A 19510-nucleotide genomic window follows, 5' to 3' on the forward strand; every position below is an offset into this window, starting at 1 on the left:
GTATCTATCACACAGCTATGTTCCATAGGAACAGTGTTCCGTAGCTCTGTCTGTACTTCATAGTTTTCACATCCTCCTGGGAGTTCTCCTGAATTTAAAAACACAAAAGTGTTACTCACTTTCCCCATTGCTACAACAAAACTACCTGAGGAAAGCAACTTACAGAGGGAAGGGTCAAAAGTCCAGCCGCCATGATGCTGCTGCCCTGTCCACTTTCTGTGTGTGCATATTCACAGTAAGTTCTCTGTGAAGTTCTACATAAAGGGCTGTTTCACATCGTGTATGTGTTAAGTACTCACGAAAAGCTCCAGTTTATACAAGGAGTGTAGTGTGTTTCCTAGTAGTGCAAATTGAACCCAGGGCCTCTCACATGCTAAACACATACTACCACTGAACACCCCTCCCCAACCACCCTACGTTACCCCAACCCCCCACAGCACAAGACTTATCCAAGTTTTTTAAGTTTGTTTCTTATTTCTTTCAGATAGGATGTTGGATAGCCAAGGCCAGCCAGTACTTAATTACATACATAGCAGATACCCTGCAAGCCCAAGTTCAGGAATTACAGGTTTGTACTACTAAGCAGTGCCAGAGCACTTAAAGACCTGTTATCTTATATATGCATATACTAGGACATTTGATTCAAACAAACTTAGAAACTCAGTTTAAAAATGTTTTATTTCATTAAAAAAAAAGTTTATTATGTACAAGACTCAGGTACATAGAAGGGCAGCTTTAATCACAAAAAAATGAGACTAGTCATATTCTACTGTGGAATGTTTGTGACGCACACTCTTCAATAATAAGCATAAACTATCTTTACTTGGCAGGCTAAGTTCTGAGTTCCACACTAGACCTGCACATATAAGACATCCATCTAATTTTAAGATTGGTAATGCCAACATCAAGATGCTTGTATTTATAAGTACACATTTCACTATTCCAAATGTGTGGTGATAACTATCAAAGCTGTGACCCTTGAAAGGTCTTCATCTTCCCCAGGTTTATACATTTGTAATCCGAGTTCTTCTGCCACTTCCTGTCAGGTGGCTCCCTCCTCAGCTCAGCACTCAGCACGGTTAGGCATTGAGCTCTCTGTGTATCTCACCCATCTCCTTTATCTGCAACAGAGGAGGAACATGCAAGGAAACAGGGCTTCTAGAACTCACCAAGTAGACCAAGCTGGCCTTGAACTCAGGGATACCCTGCCTCTGCCTCCTGAGGGCTGGGATTAGAGGCAAGCACCACTACCACCCAATGTTTTGAGTCTTAAAGTTACTTTTTCAGCTGGATGTGGTGGCTAACACCTGAAATCTCAGTACTCAGGAGGCAGAGGCTGGGGGGCGGGGAGGGGGGGGAGGGAAGGCGGTCTCTAAGTTTGAGGCCAGCGTGGTCTACAGAGTGAGTTCCAGGCAGGGTTATGTAAAGGATGCTGGCTCTACCTACCTACCTATCTATCTATCTATCTATCTATCTATCTACCTACCTACCTACCTATCTATCCATCATATTCATATTCATATATATATATAATATATATTTTATATATTATATATATATATATTTTATATATATTTTATATTATATATAATATTATATAATATTTATATATAATATATATATAATATATATATAAATATATATAATATTTAAGGTTTTCAAAACAGAGTTTATCATTTCTCTGTGTAGCCCTGGCTGGCCTTTGCCTCCCTAGTACTGGGATTAGAAGTGCATCCTATGCCCAACTCAAATGATTCTTATAAACTTGTAGAGACACAGGAAATCAGGTCAGCAGTCATCCAGGGTTTCTGTAACATAGCTTCACTGGAATATGCCTCCACAAGACTCCAAGAGCTAAAGCCAGAGGCTTCTGCACTTGTCAAGGAACAAAAAAGCAGCATAAAGTGGCCTGTCACAGAACTCAGTTAGGTAAGAGCTCATTTCAAGGCTGCCCCTAAGACTGTAGCGTCTACAGTGTGAAGGACTTCTATGTAACTGTGCTCCGCCAGTGTCGTGAAAGGAATGCTGATTCCTTGGAATAAGACACTCGGCACACCCTTTACCCACTTACCTCAGCCTTCTCATATTTGGCGGATTTCTTCCTTGTAGATATAACCTGGAAGAAAAACCATTACTGGTACTACTCAAACAAAAGTGACAAAATTAACATATGTGCTTTGCCTAAGCATGTGTGTACAAGTTTGGGGGTCTAAAAACTGGTCCCACAGTACCAATTCTCTGAACAGCTATATCAATACCAGAGGTACCTTGCTGGAGCAAAAAAGTCGTTAACTGAACGCAATCACACATTCACGTACCACCCATCCACAGACAATGAATCCTTAGACTGTTCTCTAGGTTACCCTCACAGACAACATCAACACATGACCCTGAATGTGCTTCTTGATTTTGGGTTGGTTGATTGGCTCTCATTGCATACGTAGCCCTAGCTAGCCTGGAACTCTCTAAGGAGACCAGGCTGACCCCGAGCTCTCCTCTGCCTCCTTAAGCACTGGAGTTGAGTGTTCACCCTCAGTCAGGCTTCTTTCCTGAGCTCTTACTTGGGTTTCTATGTGACAATTAGATTTCTGTCTGTTCTGTGTGCTTGTTTGCCAGCTAAAGTCCCTCTTTTATAAACCATCTATCCCTACTTACTAATCATCTTGTATTGAGGGGAGGGGTCGTCGCTGTTTTAAGATGGCTGGAGAGATGACTCAGTGGTTAAGAACACTGACTGCTCTTCCAGAGGTGCCGGGTTCAATTCCCAGCAATCACATGGTGGCTCACAACTATCTGTAGTGGGATCTAATGCCCTCTTCTGGTGTGTCTGAAGACAGCAACAGTGTACTCATATGCATAAAATAAATAAATCTTTAAAAAAAAAAAAGTAGGACTCTACTATGTAGCTTAGGCTAGCCTTGAGCCTTGATATCACAATCCTCCTGCCTCAGCCACCTTGGGTACATGCCATCGTGTCTAGCTTTGCTGCATATATTTCTATTTTGTGTGTATGAGTGGTGTGCTCATGCCTACATGTGTGTGGAGGCAGGAGATCAAGTCTCAGGAACTAGTTCTCACCACCTTGTGAGATCAGGATTTAACTGTCACCAGTGTAGGGAAAAATAATCAGCTCAGAACCCCCAAGACCAAGTACAAAGGAGATGTATTTGTCCAGACGGCCAGAGGGCAGGGTAAAGGCAAAGACAGCAGACAGAGCAAGAGGGAGAAGGGGAAGGGAACAAGGGATAAGGAAAAAAGCAGGTAAGGAAGAAGAGGAGGGTATTTGGCCCACAGGGACAAGGAGACTGCCCTCTGGATAGAGAAGAGACAGAAGTGCCTCATAGACAAATGCTGGTTTATAGAGGTGCAATGGGAAAACCTTGTGCTACAACGAGGTGTTTAATTTCAATTGGGCATGTTAATTAAATGAGCCAAAGGGGGATTTTGATTGCTAGACTTCAATACTTTTTGATTACTGGACTTTGGTAGTCAGCCTCAGGAGAAGTGGATGAACAGGGGCATAGGCCTTGGGGCTAGCTTCAGGTACATAAACAGGGGCATAGGCCTTGGGGCTAGCTTCAGGTACATAAACAGGGGCACAGGCCTTGGGGCTAGCTTCAGGTACATAAGCTAACAGTTTGTACAGAGGGAACTGAGGGGGGGAAGCCCGCCAGCTTGCCATGCTCACTTGGGTACTGACCACACTCAGCTGGCTAGGGTCCCCTCAACCAGGCCTGAGCACAAGGCCTCTACCTGCCAGCTGCTGCCATTCTTTCTGTAGGTTCCTCACCTACTTGTAAAAATTCATTATATGTTATGTAGAACATCTATTTTTATTTTACACATCATAAATATTTCCCTAGCTTATTTACATTTTTTTTTTTTTTTTTTTTTTTTTTTTTTTTTTTTTTTTTTTTTTTGCTTTACATGAAATTTGCCATGAAAATACATTTTTTTTTTCTCTTGGTAGAAACCTAAGGCAACTTGAAATTCTCAGTCTTCTTGCTGAGCTCAGCCTCCTGAGGGTTAGGCCTGCAGGTGTGAGCACTAAGCCCAGCACCAAATGGTAAAATACTGAATTTTAGTTGGGTATAATGGCACATGCCTAGTGTCCCTGCAGAGTGAGATGATCAGTTGAACCCAGGAATCCAACACCAGCCTGGGTAGACTCCACAGGCAGGGGAAGACACACAAGCATGCATGCACGCACGCAGGCACTCACTCACTCGAGGTTGAAGAGATGGCTTAGTAGGAAAGTACTTCTTACACAAACACAAGGACCCAAATTCCACCCTGTGTCTCTGTAAAAGGCCACATGTAGCCATGTGTGTCTGCAAGCCTAGTGTTGGGATGTAGACTTGACAAATTCTCCAGAGCTCGCTGGCTGGCGCCTGCCCCCACTTCCTCCATCTTCCTCCTAGTGGTGGTCACTGACTCTCTGGCAAGCGCTCCCAAATAACTCTTGCTTTCTATAAGCTGACTAGGTCACAGTGTTTTGTCACACCAATGGAAAAGTAAGATAGTTGAGGATGCTTGGACAGCCCAGTGGTAAAGCACTTGCCGAGCATATGGGAGAACCCTAATATCTAACCCTAGTGCCAAAAAACAAAGCTGGACTTATGTATTACTATATCCCTTTAAAGATGTTAAGTCTCTTGCATCATCACATGGTTTCTTTACTGCAGAATGTCAGCATTCCTTATGCTAACTTCCTTCCGACATTACCTTCTTGGGCACCAACAAAAGTGAGCTGCCCAACTCTTATGTCCTCATGCCCTGACGTGCCTGCCCCAAGCACCTGGATAACATGACAGCCCTGACAGTGTAAAACAGGAACTCAATATTTGCTTTTATGGGATGGGAACCAAGTGTGGTAACCATGCTGGACTAAAAATCAAGTCACCACACACCTTCAAATGTAGCTTTATTTGGGCTTTCTGAGATAAGGTCTTGCTGTGTAACTCTAGCTGGCCTTAAAGTCGGTTTTATTTTTACCCCCTCCAAGATTTCTATTTATTTTATTTTATTTTTATTTTTATTATTATTTATTTTATTTTATTTTATGTTTATGTGTACTTGGTGCCTAGTACCTCGGACCTATGAAGGTCAGAAGTTAGATCCCTTGGAACTGAGCTACAGATGGTTGTGAACTCCCTGAGGGTTCTGGGAGCTGAATCCAGGACCTCTCCAAGAACAAGAAGTGCTCCTAACCACCTAAGTCATCTCTCCTGGCCCTGGCTTTAAAGTCTAGATCCTCCTGCTGAGCTTCTCAAGGGCTTGGAATACAGATCGTACCCTGCTAGAATATATTTCTGAATTTTGACATATTGGTGAGACTACCTGATATCACCCTTAAGGTCCTAGGATAAAGCAGACTTCTACCTTTACCTCCCAAGTGCGGGGATTAGGAGTACGTACCATTGTACACAGCACAGTTTGTTATTGATTTAGAATCATTGCTACACGGATATTTTTCACTGTTTTCTTGCTAACTTAAGCTCTGTGTTGTTTTGGAGCCAGAGCTCAGTTTACAGCACCACCAAAACCAAACAAACTGTAAGTGTTGTGCTGTGCATCTCAGTGACCGGTCTGGGAGTTCTCTGTGTCTGGGAGGTCTGCTGTGCTCTGGCAGGAGCACTGAATTCCTGCAGGGAGCTGGGCTGTGGTATGCAGCCGAGGTGTTTCCTCACGAGTGATCAACGTTCTCCAGCATTAGGAAGTGACAACTTTGTAAAGAGGAACCAGAAATACACTATAGTCCTTCTCTCAAGTTCTCAAACATGAGTAGTTTTTAAGGATAATCTAAGAATGCATGTTTTAGTGAGCACTGACTCATCCTGTACTCACCAGGACAACAATCCCCGCGATGACTGCTAATGTCACCACCACAATGACGGCAATGATCCCAGCCGTGAGGCCCTGCATGGAAAACTCGGGTGCCTTTTCATCAACGTAGTAAATCAGAGTCTGCCCGGGGTCCAGATCAAGTGGCTCTCCATTCACTCTCAGGTCCATGTTCTTAGAAGAATGGAACAAGGATTCCCCCTTCACCTACAAAGGAGAAGAACAGTAAAAACTGTTCCAGACAGTCAGCACGGGCACCAGTCAGCACCTACACACCAACTGTAGGCCTGAAGAAAGCTGCCAAGAATCTTCAGTTTCCATGACAATCTGATCCAGGGAAACCTCAAGGCATGATTTATTACAGGAAAATGCCATCCACAGAAGGAGGAATGAAGTCCATGGACCTACCCTGCAGACTACAACAAACTACTCAGCCAATTTAGTCTCATTCTGTCTTTTAACCCTTCATCTCCCATGCCCAAATACTCTGAAGTACCTCTCAGAAGAAATACCTCACTGTAATAAACACAAGTTCAGCCAGGTGCGGATCTTCCATCTGTAACCCTACCATCTGAGAAGACTGAAGCCTACCCTCTACCATGAATTCTAGGTCAACCTGGACTAATGTAAAGACTGTCTCAAAACAAGCAGGAATAATAAAGAACAAACAATAAAAAAAAAATATACTCATATACAAAGTTGTCTTTGAACTCAGTCCCCCTGCCTCAGCCTTCAGAGTGTCAGAATTACAGTGTATTTATCCTACCACCTCTGGGGCTCACATGTTTTTAAAATGGAAACTGGGCAGTGGTGGAGCACCCCTTTAATCCCAGCACTTGGGAGGGAGAAGCAGGTGAATCTCTATAAATTTTAGGCCAGCCTGGTCTACAGAGCAAGTTCCAGGAGAGCCAGGGTTACACAGAGAAACCCTGTCACGGGAAAAAGAAAGACAAAACAGAGACTGACTTGACTTCTCAGCAATTAGGAGGACTTGAGTTTGGGTCCCAGAACCCACATCAGGCAGCTCACAATAAACTGTAATCCAGGTCCCGGGATGCATTCAGCCTCTGGTCTCAAGGCTCCTGCACTAACATGCATGTAGATACACAGGAGCGCGCACACACACGCACACACGCACACGCACACGCACACACACACACACACACACACACACACACACACGAGAAAGCTAGGTGTACACAGCTTAGTAGCAGACTGTTCCCAGCATCCCAGCATACTGGAATACATACTAGGCTCAATTCCTAACACAGCAAAGATTAAAACGGGCGTCAGAGGGCCTAGGCTGGCAGAATGCTTACCTAGCATAGCCAGGGGTCAGGGTCCAGTCCTCAGTATGGTATAAGCTAGTCATAGTGACACACACTTGTAGTCTAGCACTTGAGACTATTACATCACAGACCCCTACCTGTCCCTCCTTCTCCTAAGATAGCAGGCCATGCATTTCCCAGCAGCTATGGTTTCTGTATTGCCTGCTTACAAGATTTGTGCTTCCTCATCTCTCTGCTCCTAACAAACAAATGCTGACACCTGAACACCCTCCCAAACATGCTTCACTATGGCCAGGCTCCCAGCCTGAGAAAGCTACGAAAGGGCTCCTCTGGCTCTCTCACCAGCCTGCTCCCTGTCCCCTGCCATGGAAAATATCTCTATTCTTTCATTTTACATTTTTCTTTGCTTTAGATCCATTTTTATTATCTTTAAGTGTTGTTTGGTTTTTGTGTTTCGAGACAGGGTTTCTCTGTGCAGCCCTGGCTGGCCTCGAACTCACTCTGTCGACCAGGACAGCCTCAAACTCATATCTACCAGGCTCCATTTTCCATATGGCAATGCCATCCACCACCCATCTATTATTCTTTTTTTTTTTTTTTTTTTTGAGACAGGGTTTCTCTGTGTAGCCCTGGCTGTCCTGGAACTCACTCTGTAGACCAGGCTGGCCTCGAACTCAGAAATCCACCTGCCTCTGCCTCCCAAGTGCTGGGATTAAAGGTGTGCGCCACCACCGCCCGGCCCATCTATTATTCTTAATCTCAGTTGACAGCTGCCTGGTGTGCTTGCTGGGAACCACACACAGGTCCTCTGAAAGAACAGGACATGCTCTCCACTCTGCTAAACCTGCCCCACTTTACACCAAAGTGTATATATAATGTTCTCCCCTCAACCCCCATGGCTTCTGGAATGATGCACCTTCCCTCATAAAGCCCTCCTACCCATGGCCCAACCACAGCCCCTATGACTGCAAGGCCCTCTCTCCTTGTAAAGCTCATCTTTAGAAGGGTAATTTCATAGCATCTCCTTTCCCAAACTACTACTCTCTCTTTATAAATAAGGCCTAACACTTGGAAGGATGGAGGCAGGAGGAGCAGGAGTCCAAGGCCAGCTATAAAAACCTGCCTCAAAAAGGAACAAACCCTTGGCATGGTTGCGCGTATCTTTGACCCGGCACTCAGGAGGCAGAGACAGGAAGATCTATCTGTGTGCTGCAGGGACAGCCAGGGATGTGTGTATTGAGATCCTGTCTCAAAAAATAATAATAATAATAAAAAAATAAGCTTTAAAAATTCCACAGTTCATACTTACATCTTTTTCAAAATAGTAGGCCACATCAGCTATGTCCACATCGTCTCGCGCTTTCTGAGAAGAGTTTTGCATCAAATCAATAGTGATAACGTTATTCTCATACTGGGGGGAAAAAAGTGAAAATACAAATTAATATAATTAAAATATATGAAAAGTTTGTTCAACAGTCAGAATATATAGAATCTTATTTTCTGTCGTCTACATCCATCCACATTAATGAATAATTTATCACTAGGAATTGAAAAATCTTTGAGAGGACTTTAAGAATAAAATAGCCAATGCAAACCGTTTATTTTAAAGAGTTAAGAAAAGGGCTAACTAGGTATGATAAAATCATTTGAGTCTCAATGAGGGCTGTCTATACTGGGTTGACCTACAGACAAGTCTGTAAGGATGAACTCTATTATGTTAATTGAGGTGGGAAGACCCACAAGGATTATGGTCTACATGACTTCCTAGGCTGGGGCCTGGACTAAAAGGAAAGACAGAAAGCTGGACAAGGCATGCATACATCCATCCTCTGCTCTTGACCGTGGCTGTTGCTAGCCGCTTTCTGGCCACCAGGCAGTAAGTTCCTGCTGCAGTGACTTCCCCACAATGAGGCTCTAATCTGGAACTGTAAGCTAAAACTGTAAATCTGTAAACACCGTGGGGGCTGAAGACACAGCTCCGGAGTTTATAGCACATGCTGCTCTTGAGGACAGGGGTTCAATTCCTAGCTGTTAACCATCTGTAACACTAGCAAGTCCATCCAATGCCCTTCTCTGAACTCCTGGAGCACCAAGCAAAAACATGGTATACATATACACATGCAGACAAAACACTCATACAAGTAATATAACCTTAAAAATACAATCAATAAACCCTCTCTCCCCTAACTTGCTTTCTTCAGGGCACCTTATCACAGCAGCAGGAAAGGAAACCAAAACGCTAGGTAAAGATAGCCTGTGGCAGACGTGCTGAAGGCAGTAACAGAGAGCCTGCAAGGTAAAAGCAGCAGCTTCAGCACAGTAAGAGATACATGTCCTTTACATGTCCTCAAGGGCACACTGGAACCTGTAAAGTTAATGGAAGGAAAACTACTTGGATTCCATATTAAGTGCCCAGGATTTAAACTGTTATGAAAATTCATTTAGCTACCATTAAAAATCACTGGCTGTCCACCTGGGCAGTAATGGAGCATGCCTTTAAGCCCAGCACTTGAGAGACAGAGGCAAGCTGATCTCTGAATTCTAGGCTAGCCTGGTCTACAGAGTGAGTTCAAGGACAGCCAGGGCTACACAGAGAAACCCTGTCTGGGACTGGGAGAGAGCAACAGTGGCTGCCATTTATACTTAAACCAATCTCCCCTACCAACTTGCTACTAAAACTAGCTCACTTACAAAAAGCCAAACAAACAAACAAAAAAACTTACCATAATGTTTTTGATAAATTTCTGATTCAGTTTATATCGAGATGTAAACGTGTCCTGAAGTGCACTGCAAATAATTTACAAGTTTTGTTTTTTGAATTGTACCATAATAGAATAGAATCTCATAGAATCTCTTTCAAGCAGATAGCTCAAGGACTTAGTTGTTATAATTATATATATATATATATATATATATATATTTAATTTTATTTTTTAAAAGAAAGGGGCTCACTATGTAGCTAGCCCTAGCTGACTTGGGAATTAAGTGTACAATGGTGGCTAGACTGTATAATTTTAGTTATAATACATATATATGTATATAATTTAATTAATGTAATTTAAAATCATAGTAAGTGGTTCAAGCCAGCATCAGCCATTGATCCTAGAGCTGTTGTGTCAGTCTGACTAGAAGTAGAACACTTACACAGTACCCATGTATCTGTCAATGGACTATTCAGAAATTCCAAAAGGGAAAATGGTAACTTCACAATAGAGAAACCTGGCAGACAAAGCCCATCATGATGTGATCTGAGGGAAAGGCACATGATCACTTGTGTAGTTTTCCTGTCACACCCAGTGCATAAATACAGAGTGTATGTGTAATCACACTTACGTCTGCAAACTCTGAAGGTCATAAGGGTTTTGTCTTTCTTTATGTTTTAGTTCAATGATGATCCAACTGTAAGACAAGATGGTGTCAACTGTATAACTCTTTTATGCTGTTTTCCAGGAGGGATTAGAGCTCACAGAACCTGTAAGTGTGGTAAACACACCTCACATATCCTGCCGAGAGCACACCCAGAAGGGAAAGCCTTCTCTGACACTGACTGCTGCTACAGTTACAGCACATGAGGCCGACTGGAGTCAAGGCCAGGCTGGCTGTGCTGTTCCAGGGGGCGTAGCATTGCAAACACACACTACAGAGGCAGAGGCAGGAGAAGGCAAGCCAGGATTCTAGCACAAAACCATGTCAGAAAGAAATGGGGGGGGGGGGGGTAGAGCACAGAGAGCAACAATTGACCAAAAGTCAGAGCCAGCAATTCCAAGCCTTGGCCCACTCCTTCCCAGGTTCTTCCCTTCCGACAGTAGCTTCTGCTTGACAGGCCTTGTGTCTTTTTATCAACCTCTCCACCCTCTGTGTAGAGGCCCAGCTTCTCCACCACTTGTCTCCAGCACAAACAGCTCAGCTTTAGAACCCAATAAATGAGTACATACAGTCTAAGTCATTCATACTCACTTCACATTAATCCAACTTCAGTGAAATAAAGGGAGCGATGTCACAACCACTACCGTTTCCGTAAATCCTAAGACCCAGCCTATCTATACAGGAAATTCATAAGCCAGCTCTGGAAACATCACAACCCCAGGCCAAAGATCATTCCAGGCCTCCTTCCATTTCCCACACTTAATCACTTGCCGAAGAGAAAAAGCTTCAGGAGCCAGATAATTTCCACAAAACAACACAGTTGGATTAGAGCCAAGAAAACAAATGTAACTGGGTTAAGGCCAATAAAGCCCAACTCAAATAAAGGTGTTTTATGAGGCAGAGAGGCAGGATAGACACTTGTCACTCCAAAGAGGATCTCAAGTAGCCCAGGCTGGTCTCAAACTCACTGTGTAGACAAGGCTGGCCTTGAACTCCCACGCCCAGTTCTTCCTGGTTTTTGAATTCCGAAGCACAAAATCTTATTTGGTATTCCAAGCTAAACTTAAACACACACGAGAGAGAAGGTTCACTCACTAGGTCCTCACTCTCTCAGAGCACGTTATCTCGGTGTCCTTGTCCGTTCTGCGGACTCCAGCAGTGTTCACACACCAGCATGTGGCGGTGCCATTGCACTGCTTGGCTTTGAAGAGCCCTTGCTCGTCACACTCGGGATCATACAGACCGTCGTTGTTCTGGATGGCCCCTTCCGGCTTCATCCTCCTCCCAGACTTGCTGTGAGTCATCTCCGCCTTCATCACCAAACATTTGGATGCCACTACAAAGACGACGACGGAAAAGCCAAATGAAAATAACCACAGCTTCACGTGCCTAGGGCAGAACTTTTAATCTGCTCTCATCCCAAGCCATTCCATTTCCCCATATTTAGTTACTTGAAGGTAATTTCTACAAAATAACACAGATTAGAGCCAACAAAACTCAACTCCAGGAGTCTCAATTTGAAAAGTATTATCAAGATTAAACTTCCAGGCAATAAGAATCTTTACTCACGTTTGGAGCAGATGACAGTATTTTGTGTACCATAAGAAGTACACTGGCATTCACCATTTTCATTCTGAGAGCAACTTGTCGCCAGCTTGTAGTTGTCACACACACAGTCTAGAAAATTGTAAAAAAAAAAAAAAAAAAAAAAAAAAAAAAAAAAAAATTAGTTTAAAATGTAGCTCCAACTTTCAACTCATTCTGTCAATTGTGCCTTTGAGAAGTGGTCCTGGGGGCTGGAGAGATGGCTCAGTGGTTAAGAGCACTGACTGCTCTTCCAGAGGTCCTGAGTTCAGTTCCCAGCAACCACATAGTAATGATCTGATGCCCTCTTCTGGTGTCTCTGAAGAGTGTCAGTGTACCATATACAATAAAAAAATAATTTAAAAAAAAAAAAAAAAGAGAAGTGGTCCTGGGCCAGACATGCTGGCTCGTGCCTTTAGCCCTAGCACTTGGGAGGCCAGAGCATAGAGTTCCCCCATCTTGGGAAAAAAAAAAAAGTTATTCTCCACCCATGTGCCTTGCCATACAAATGACATCTCTCAAAAAATAAATATACTGGGGTATAACAGTACACACTAGAAGCAGAAGCTGGTGGATCTCTGTGAGTTCAGAGACAGCCTGGCCTACACAGTAAGTTCCAGGACAGCCAAAACCATGTCTCTTAAATAATCAAAATAAATAATTTAAAAAGTAAGACCAAAAAATGTAACCCTGAATATTTTTATTTAAGTGTGAGTCGTCTCACACTGGCCATTTTGTGGCATCATACAGTCTAATCTTTGCGATTTTCCACTTCCACTTTCCTGTAAGTTGTTAATTTTTCAGGGGAGAACTTTGTTCTAAGCAGAGTGAATCAAAAATTGTTAAGGAAATGTGGCTAAGAACTCTGCAGGGTGGGAGTGCCAAGGGAAGAAGACTCGGGGTTTCTCAGCAGTGCCAAGGACAGAACCTTGGGCTGTACTCAGGAGAGGTTAGCACGCCCTTGGCATCTCTTCCTTGTCAGCAGGCTCTTTCTTTTTAAATGTATTACATTTATTCACTAACTGGAGCAGGGAACTCTGAGGTATAAGTACAGAGGTCAGAGGGTAAACTAACTTGTACAGCTTCTCTTGTCGAATTACCTTGGTCCTTGTAATCAAACTCTGGTCACTAAGCCTAGTGATTCACAAGAACCTTCAGCCACTGAGCCACTCATTTCTCTAGCCCCAAACTAGAGATTCTTTGCCCTTGTTCTCCTGGGTGCCAGGCTCAGGGGTGTGGATTACTACCCATGGACAATTTTGTTGTTGCTGGCTTTGGTTTTAATCTTTAATTACTTTCTGAAGCAGGGTCTTGCTATGTAATCCAGGTTAGCCTCCAGCTCACAATTCTAAGGACTGGAATCACAGACACACAGCTACATACGTAACTATGTAGCCCCAGCTGACCTGGCTCTATGTAGACCAGGCCTTCTTCAACTAGAGATCTACCTGCCAGATCTTCAGACAGAGTGCTAGGAGGCTTGCACCACCAGCCCAGCCAGAAAGTTTTAAAACCAGCCCTCTAAAGATCTTATCAAGCCTTGTGGCTGCACTACTAGGCTTTCCTTCTTAAAGTTAACATTTTTTAAATGTCAGAGGAGTCATTCTCCCCTTCTGCCAGTGGGCTTTGGGAGTTAAACTTAGGAGTAATTTTACCCACTGAGACAGTAATGGCCCTGTCATTCAAAAAACAAAACAAAACAAAACAAAAAAACCTTTTCCCTTTCCTTCTTCTCTGCGTCCCTCCCTCTCTGTGTCCTTCCTTCCCTTTCTGGATGTTTCTGGATTTTACAGCCCATGCTCATAACAGCCCTCCTGCCTGAGCCGGAGTGCTCCTACACCTGGCTGCTCCCTTCTTTCCAGTGTTTCCTCTTTACCTACAATTACACACTTGTCTACAAGTATTCTATCTTTTCCCCCAAAAGTCAACAACTCCAATTCTGCAATCTGTGGGTCCTCCCCTGTCTCCTTCCTTACCCAGTCTTCCTATGTGGGGCCCAGTAGGTATCCAAGCTTTTCTTCATTAAACAGGGTTCCTTTAGCCCAGGCTGCCCTCCATGGCTACACCAATGCAAGATGACCTTGAATTGCCAACCCTACGGGTTCCACTTCCCAAGGTTTGGAGTCACAGGTACCTTGTTAATGGGGTGCTAGGGAAGCAAGCCCTCTATATCCCAGCCCTCGATTTACAAATTAGACCAAGATATCAGAAAACTATAACTTGATTAAACTGTATTAAAGTGTAATTAATTAATATGGGCCATGTCTCCTAGTAGAGAATGAAATCCTTCCCAGAAAACAAAACTAAATTATATTTAGCTTAAAAACTGAGAAAGAAACAAAAGGAAAAGAAATTCTCTCCAGACTGTTTTGTTCAATTCTCCACTTTCAGACACCATCTTGGAAGGAAACCAAAAGTCGGAGCGAACTCGACAATAAGAACGACTAGGATCGAACTCGGTGGAGACGAGAAAGTGGCTGTAGGGATAAAGGCCCGTGAGTTCGATCCCCAGAACTGACTTCCACAAGTAGTCCGACTCCATGCAAACACAGTTTTAAAGATACATGATTAAAGGAAGTAGAAAAGTTCCTTCATGAAATGTTGGAAAGCTAGCTATATAAATATACTTGTATTCCGAAACACAAATATGCACAATTTTTAATCAGGTTATTCTTAAGAGTGGAATGATTATGCGATTTTTAGAAAGGTCCTTACAGTTTATCTTTGTATCTGTCCTCCCTACAATAAACACTGCATTAGTCAGATTCTTAGAAAAGGGAAAACACACCTCCGACCGGTTAGTCCCAGAAGGCCCGCCTCCGACGCGCAGGTGCATAGCGGCCTCGGGGAGCTACCTGTCCCCTCCCGGGGCCCACATCCGGGGACCAGGGCAGGTACGGAGGGAGGGGGGAGACTGACGGGCAGGTCGCAGCGACGGAGGCCCGCGCTTTGGGACTTGGAACCAAGCTGGAGCCGCCAGACCCCGGGCGGTGGCTGCTCACGCACCCTAGCCCCACGACCCCGCCTGTCACAGCACACCGCCGCCTCGTCCGGGCGTGCGTCCGGCCCGCACCGTCGGGTCTCGGGGCCAGAGAGCGCAGCCCTGCGGTCCGCGCCCCATCACTGGCCCGACACGACCCCACACCTCCGCCCCAGCTCCACGCCTCACCTTTCTGAGCCGCGGCCAGCGTCAACGTGACCACCGCAAGCAGGAGCCCGAACGCGAGGGCCTGGGGGGGCGCCATGCTGCGCGCGGAGCGGCGAGGACTCGCGGGGGTGCGGCGCGGGACGGCTCCCGGAACAGACGCGCTGTGCGGCGGCCGACGGACTGAGCGCTCTGCGCGCGGCGAGGCGGGAGCCGACCTGCGGACCTGCGGCCCCGGCGGCCACGCCCCTCGGCCCTCCCCGCCCTCACCGCCGCTCGCCCGCCCTCCTGCCCCCCTCCCCGCGGTGAGTCACCTGCCCCACGCGCCCGCCCGCCCCGCCCCCTCTCCAGGTGCGGGCTGCCTGGGACTTGAGGCGGGGACTACAGTCTCCCGGAAGGACCGGGTGCCACGGACACCAGGACGGGACTAGACGTGATAGCCGAAAGGGATACGAAGTCAAACCGAGAACTTCCGGGAGGAAAGACAATAGAGAGTACTTGTCTTTGCGCTGCGACTGGCAGTTTACTTTCCAATACCTTTTCAAACTTTTAAAATTATTATCTACATTTTGCCTGCGTGCGTGTGCACCGCCTGCATGCCTGGTCCCCGCATTAGTCAGAAGACTGCTTTGGGTCCCCTGGGCAAGAGCTACCTTACGAGTGCTGGGAATGAACCCCTGTCATCTTCTAGAGCAGTGATTCTCAACCTTCCTTACGCTGTGGTTGTGGTGACCTCCACACACACACTATACAATTACTTTTCATTGCTACTTCATAACTGTAATTTGCTGTTATGAATCGTAATGTAAACACTCCTGTTTTCCGATGTGCATAGGCGATTGACACAGATTGAGAAAACACTAGTACCAAGTACTCTTAACCGCTGAGCCGTCTTCAGCCCGGATAGTACGTTTTTTAAAAAAAAAAAAAAAAAAAAAAAAAAAAACTAAAATGCTTGTAATTATTATATATTTTAATTATTTTATTTTTTTTGAGATTATGATAGAATTACATTAATTCCCCACTTCCCTCCCTCAAACTCTACCATATATCCCTCCCTGTTCTCTTCCAGATACAGGGAATCCTGATCCATATATTAAATAGTGTTGATAAAACAAATTTTTTCGAAAGTTTAGGGAAGTCTTAGAAACAAAGATTTAAAAGACAGGAAAAGGACAGGCGTAGTGGCACACACCTTTAATCCTAGCACTACAGAAGGAGAGGCAGGAGGATTTCTGTGAGTTCGAGTTCAGTCAGGCCTGTACAAAAGAAACAGCGTCTCGGAAAATAAAACAAAAACAAAACAAAACAAAAAAAGCAGGGAAAGACCACTAGTGAAACGTGAAATAAAACAAAAACAAACAAAAAAGCAAGGAAAGACCACTAGTGAAACGTGAAGCAACAGCAGAAGGCTTCACACACCACAAGTCAGCCAGAGCGGGGAAAAGGTGCTGTTTCTTTTCCAGAGCTGGGTTTAATGTGTCTTTGGAGGGGTGGGGTGGGGCGGACACACTGTTCAGCCCCCAGTTTGGGTTGGTCAGTTTGAACAAAGACGCTGCAGCCGATAGGCCATACCATCGGGGTAAACAGTTTCTCATCAAGTCTTAAAAGTTGTCAGACCGGTCCTCCAGCGAATGGGCCCTACTGGCAGGAGGAAAAGTAGTCCAGGCCTTCTCTTTAAGCTGCCAGGCTTTTGTCTCTAGTCAGGAGGGTGAGGGAGAAGCTGGAAGTTTGCCATCTTCATCAGCTATTTTTGTTGCCCTCATCCTAAATGTCTGCCTGTTAGGGATCTTCTAACCCCTAGTTCCTCACTGAGAACCTGGTGACCTAAATTCAGTCCCTCGAACCCACAGGGTGGAAGGACAGATTCAACTCCCACTAGACACTCCCCACTAGACATGGGGAGCGGGTTACAGAACGCATTATCTACATATCTCTACACAGAGCACAGATAGAATTTTGGATAAAATATTCTTTATAGCATTTCAAGGAGAATAGCCCCAATCTCTGGGTCAACTGACAACTCAGAAGAAGTTGCCCACATTTCCAGGCCTGGGGATGTGGATCAGTAAGAAGGGTGTTTGTTGAGCATACTTGAAAACCTGGTTTGGCTAGGCAGTGGTGGTGCACGCCTTTAATCCCAGCACTTGGTAGGCAGAGGCAGGCGATTTCTGACTTCGAGGCTAGCCTGGTCTACAGAGTGAGTTCCAGGACAGCCTATCTCGGAAAAAAAAAAAAAAAAAGAAGAAGAAGAAGAAAAGGAAAGGAAAAAAAGAAAATCTGGTTTGATCTCCAACATTTCCTAAACTGGGCTTGGTGGCACAGGCCTGTTATACCGGCACTGGGAAGGTGGAAGCAGAAAATCAGAAGTAGAAGGTCATCCTCAGCTAGTTCTGCCATCCAGCCTGGGCTACCTGAGACCTTGACTCAACCTCCATGGCTGCCACAACTGTTCCTTCCTTGAAGAATTTTGTGTTCACCGCTGTTTCGTCACTGATGCAAGAAAGAGGATCGAATGGGTGATGGTTTGCTTTTTTTTTTTTTTTTTTTTTAAAGATAGTATCGTTTTTTAAAAACATTTTTATCTATTTTTATTTTATATGTATACGTGTTTTGCCTGCATGTATGCCTGTGCCCATACAGGCCAAAGAGAGCATTGATCGTCTGAAGCGGGAGTTATGGACAGTTGTAAACTGCCACGTGGGTGTCAGAAGCTGAACCCTGGTCTTCTAAGAGCAGCCAGTGCTCTTAGTCACTGAGCCACCAAGCTGTCTTAAGTAGCCCAGACTGGACTCAAACTCAGTATGTGGCCCTCCCCTCTTCCTCCCAGGTTCTGGGATGTCGGCATGTGCCACACGATGCCTTGCACGATGCCCTGTGTTTTGAGGTATTTCCCAGCTGAGAAGACGGCATCGGGATGAGGAGGAATGGACGTTGCTTATGTGACCAGCAGAGACACAAGACTAGAACTGAAAGGTCTCTGTGTTTATGCAGTGACTCCCATCGTTGGTATCTTACGAAATAGGACTTTGTCAGGACGAAGACATTAGTTACCACTGGGTCCGTGTCACTAAACGGCAGATCTTACTTACAATCCCCAGCTCATTTTTTGTTTCTGTTTTTGTTTTTTTAACTACTGTTTCCCATATCGCAGTGTTAGCGTAGCACTAAAGGCCTATTTAGGGGAAACTTCTGGTCTCGAGAATCAGTGGCCTGGGACTGGGTCAGTCACATGGCCGAGGGATCACCCTTAGGAAGTTGGTTCATCTTAAGCCTTGTAAAGCAGAGAGGTGGAATAATTAGTCCTTTCATGAGATACTGTACTCTCCCTACCCACAGTGCGGTCCTTACCCACCAAGCAGCATGAGATTCTGCCTGGTCAAAGTGCCATTCTTCCTTTTTCTTCTTTCTCTCTTTCTTTTTGGTGCTGGCTGGAGCCTAACTTTGCTTTTTATGATTCTTGAGGCTTCCTTGTTCTTTCTTCTGAGGCCCTGTCCTCCCTGGTGGCTGCCTGCTGCCCTGTAGCTGACTTCTCCACTGGCTTGACTCAAGGGCACAACTTTTCCCACCTCTCCTGTCTCCTCTGCAAAGCTTCTGCGATGTAAACCTTATCTGCCCTGAGTGTTTTCTTTTAACCTCTAATAAAGGTGTTGAGCTTCTGATTGAGTCCTTTTTTATGTTCTTTGATTAATGAGTCCAAGAACCCCATGAAGGGACCCCAGTTTCCCCTGTATCACCAAGACCAATCTGGAATCCCATATTTCGTTGTCGTTTGTTTTTCGAGACAGGTCTTAGGAAGCACTCACTGACATAAACTCACTTTGTAGCTAAGCATAGCCTTGAACTCTTGATTCTCTTGCCTCTGGCTGGAAAGTGCTGAGACTACAGGCATAAGACATCATGCCTGACCTAAGGTTTTGTTTGTTTGTTGTTGTTGTTGTTTTGAGGAGGGGGTCTCACTGTACCAGATTGGACTCAACTCCTGGCAATCTTCCTACCTCAGCATCCGAATTGTTATCATTAAAAGCATGAACCACAACTGAGCTGTGGTGCCGCACGCCTTTAGACCCAGCACTTGAAAAGCAGAGGCAGACACATCTCTGTGAGTTCAAGGCCAGCCTGGTTTACAGAGTTCCAAGACAGCCAGGGCTACACAAAGAAACCCTGTCTCAAAACAAGAAAACAAACAAACAAAAAAGCAGGAACCACCATGCCTTCCCCCATCCTCCTGCACCACCACCACCACCACCCCCCACCCCCCCACCCCCGTGGCTGGAGGAAG

At 45.0% G+C, this 19510-nt stretch overlaps 1 protein-coding gene across 1 annotated transcript; it reads right to left on the reverse strand.

Annotated features, from left to right (window-relative positions):
• Window positions 1–660: 660 nt before the first annotated feature.
• On the reverse strand, window positions 661–15433 carry Epcam (epithelial cell adhesion molecule). The gene is made up of 9 exons (XM_034514134.2): window positions 15253–15433; window positions 12069–12176; window positions 11595–11835; window positions 10467–10532; window positions 9857–9920; window positions 8443–8544; window positions 5848–6051; window positions 2072–2116; window positions 661–1121 (listed from the first exon to the last, which is right to left on the reverse strand). Exons 1-9 carry the CDS (start codon window positions 15326–15328, stop codon window positions 1080–1082), a joined length of 948 nt encoding a protein of 315 aa, XP_034370025.1. The 5' UTR covers window positions 15329–15433; the 3' UTR covers window positions 661–1079.
• Window positions 15434–19510: the final 4077 nt, after the last annotated feature.

Source organism: Arvicanthis niloticus, chromosome 11 (genome assembly GCF_011762505.2).
Source record: "Arvicanthis niloticus isolate mArvNil1 chromosome 11, mArvNil1.pat.X, whole genome shotgun sequence".
Taxonomy (NCBI): Eukaryota; Metazoa; Chordata; class Mammalia; order Rodentia; family Muridae; genus Arvicanthis; species Arvicanthis niloticus.

Excerpts from the sequence above, each read along its gene's own strand:
- Epcam (XM_034514134.2), bottom strand. The coding sequence starts at position 15,328 with ATGGCGCCCCCCCAGGCCCTCGCGTTCGGGCTCCTGCTTGCGGTGGTC. Across the intron at positions 6,052-8,442 it reads CCTACTATTTTGAAAAAGAT|GTGAAGGGGGAATCCTTGTT; the intron begins GTAAGTATGAAC and ends TCTCCTTTGTAG. Across the intron at positions 1,122-2,071 it reads CCAAATATGAGAAGGCTGAG|ATAAAGGAGATGGGTGAGAT; the intron begins GTAAGTGGGTAA and ends CCTCTGTTGCAG.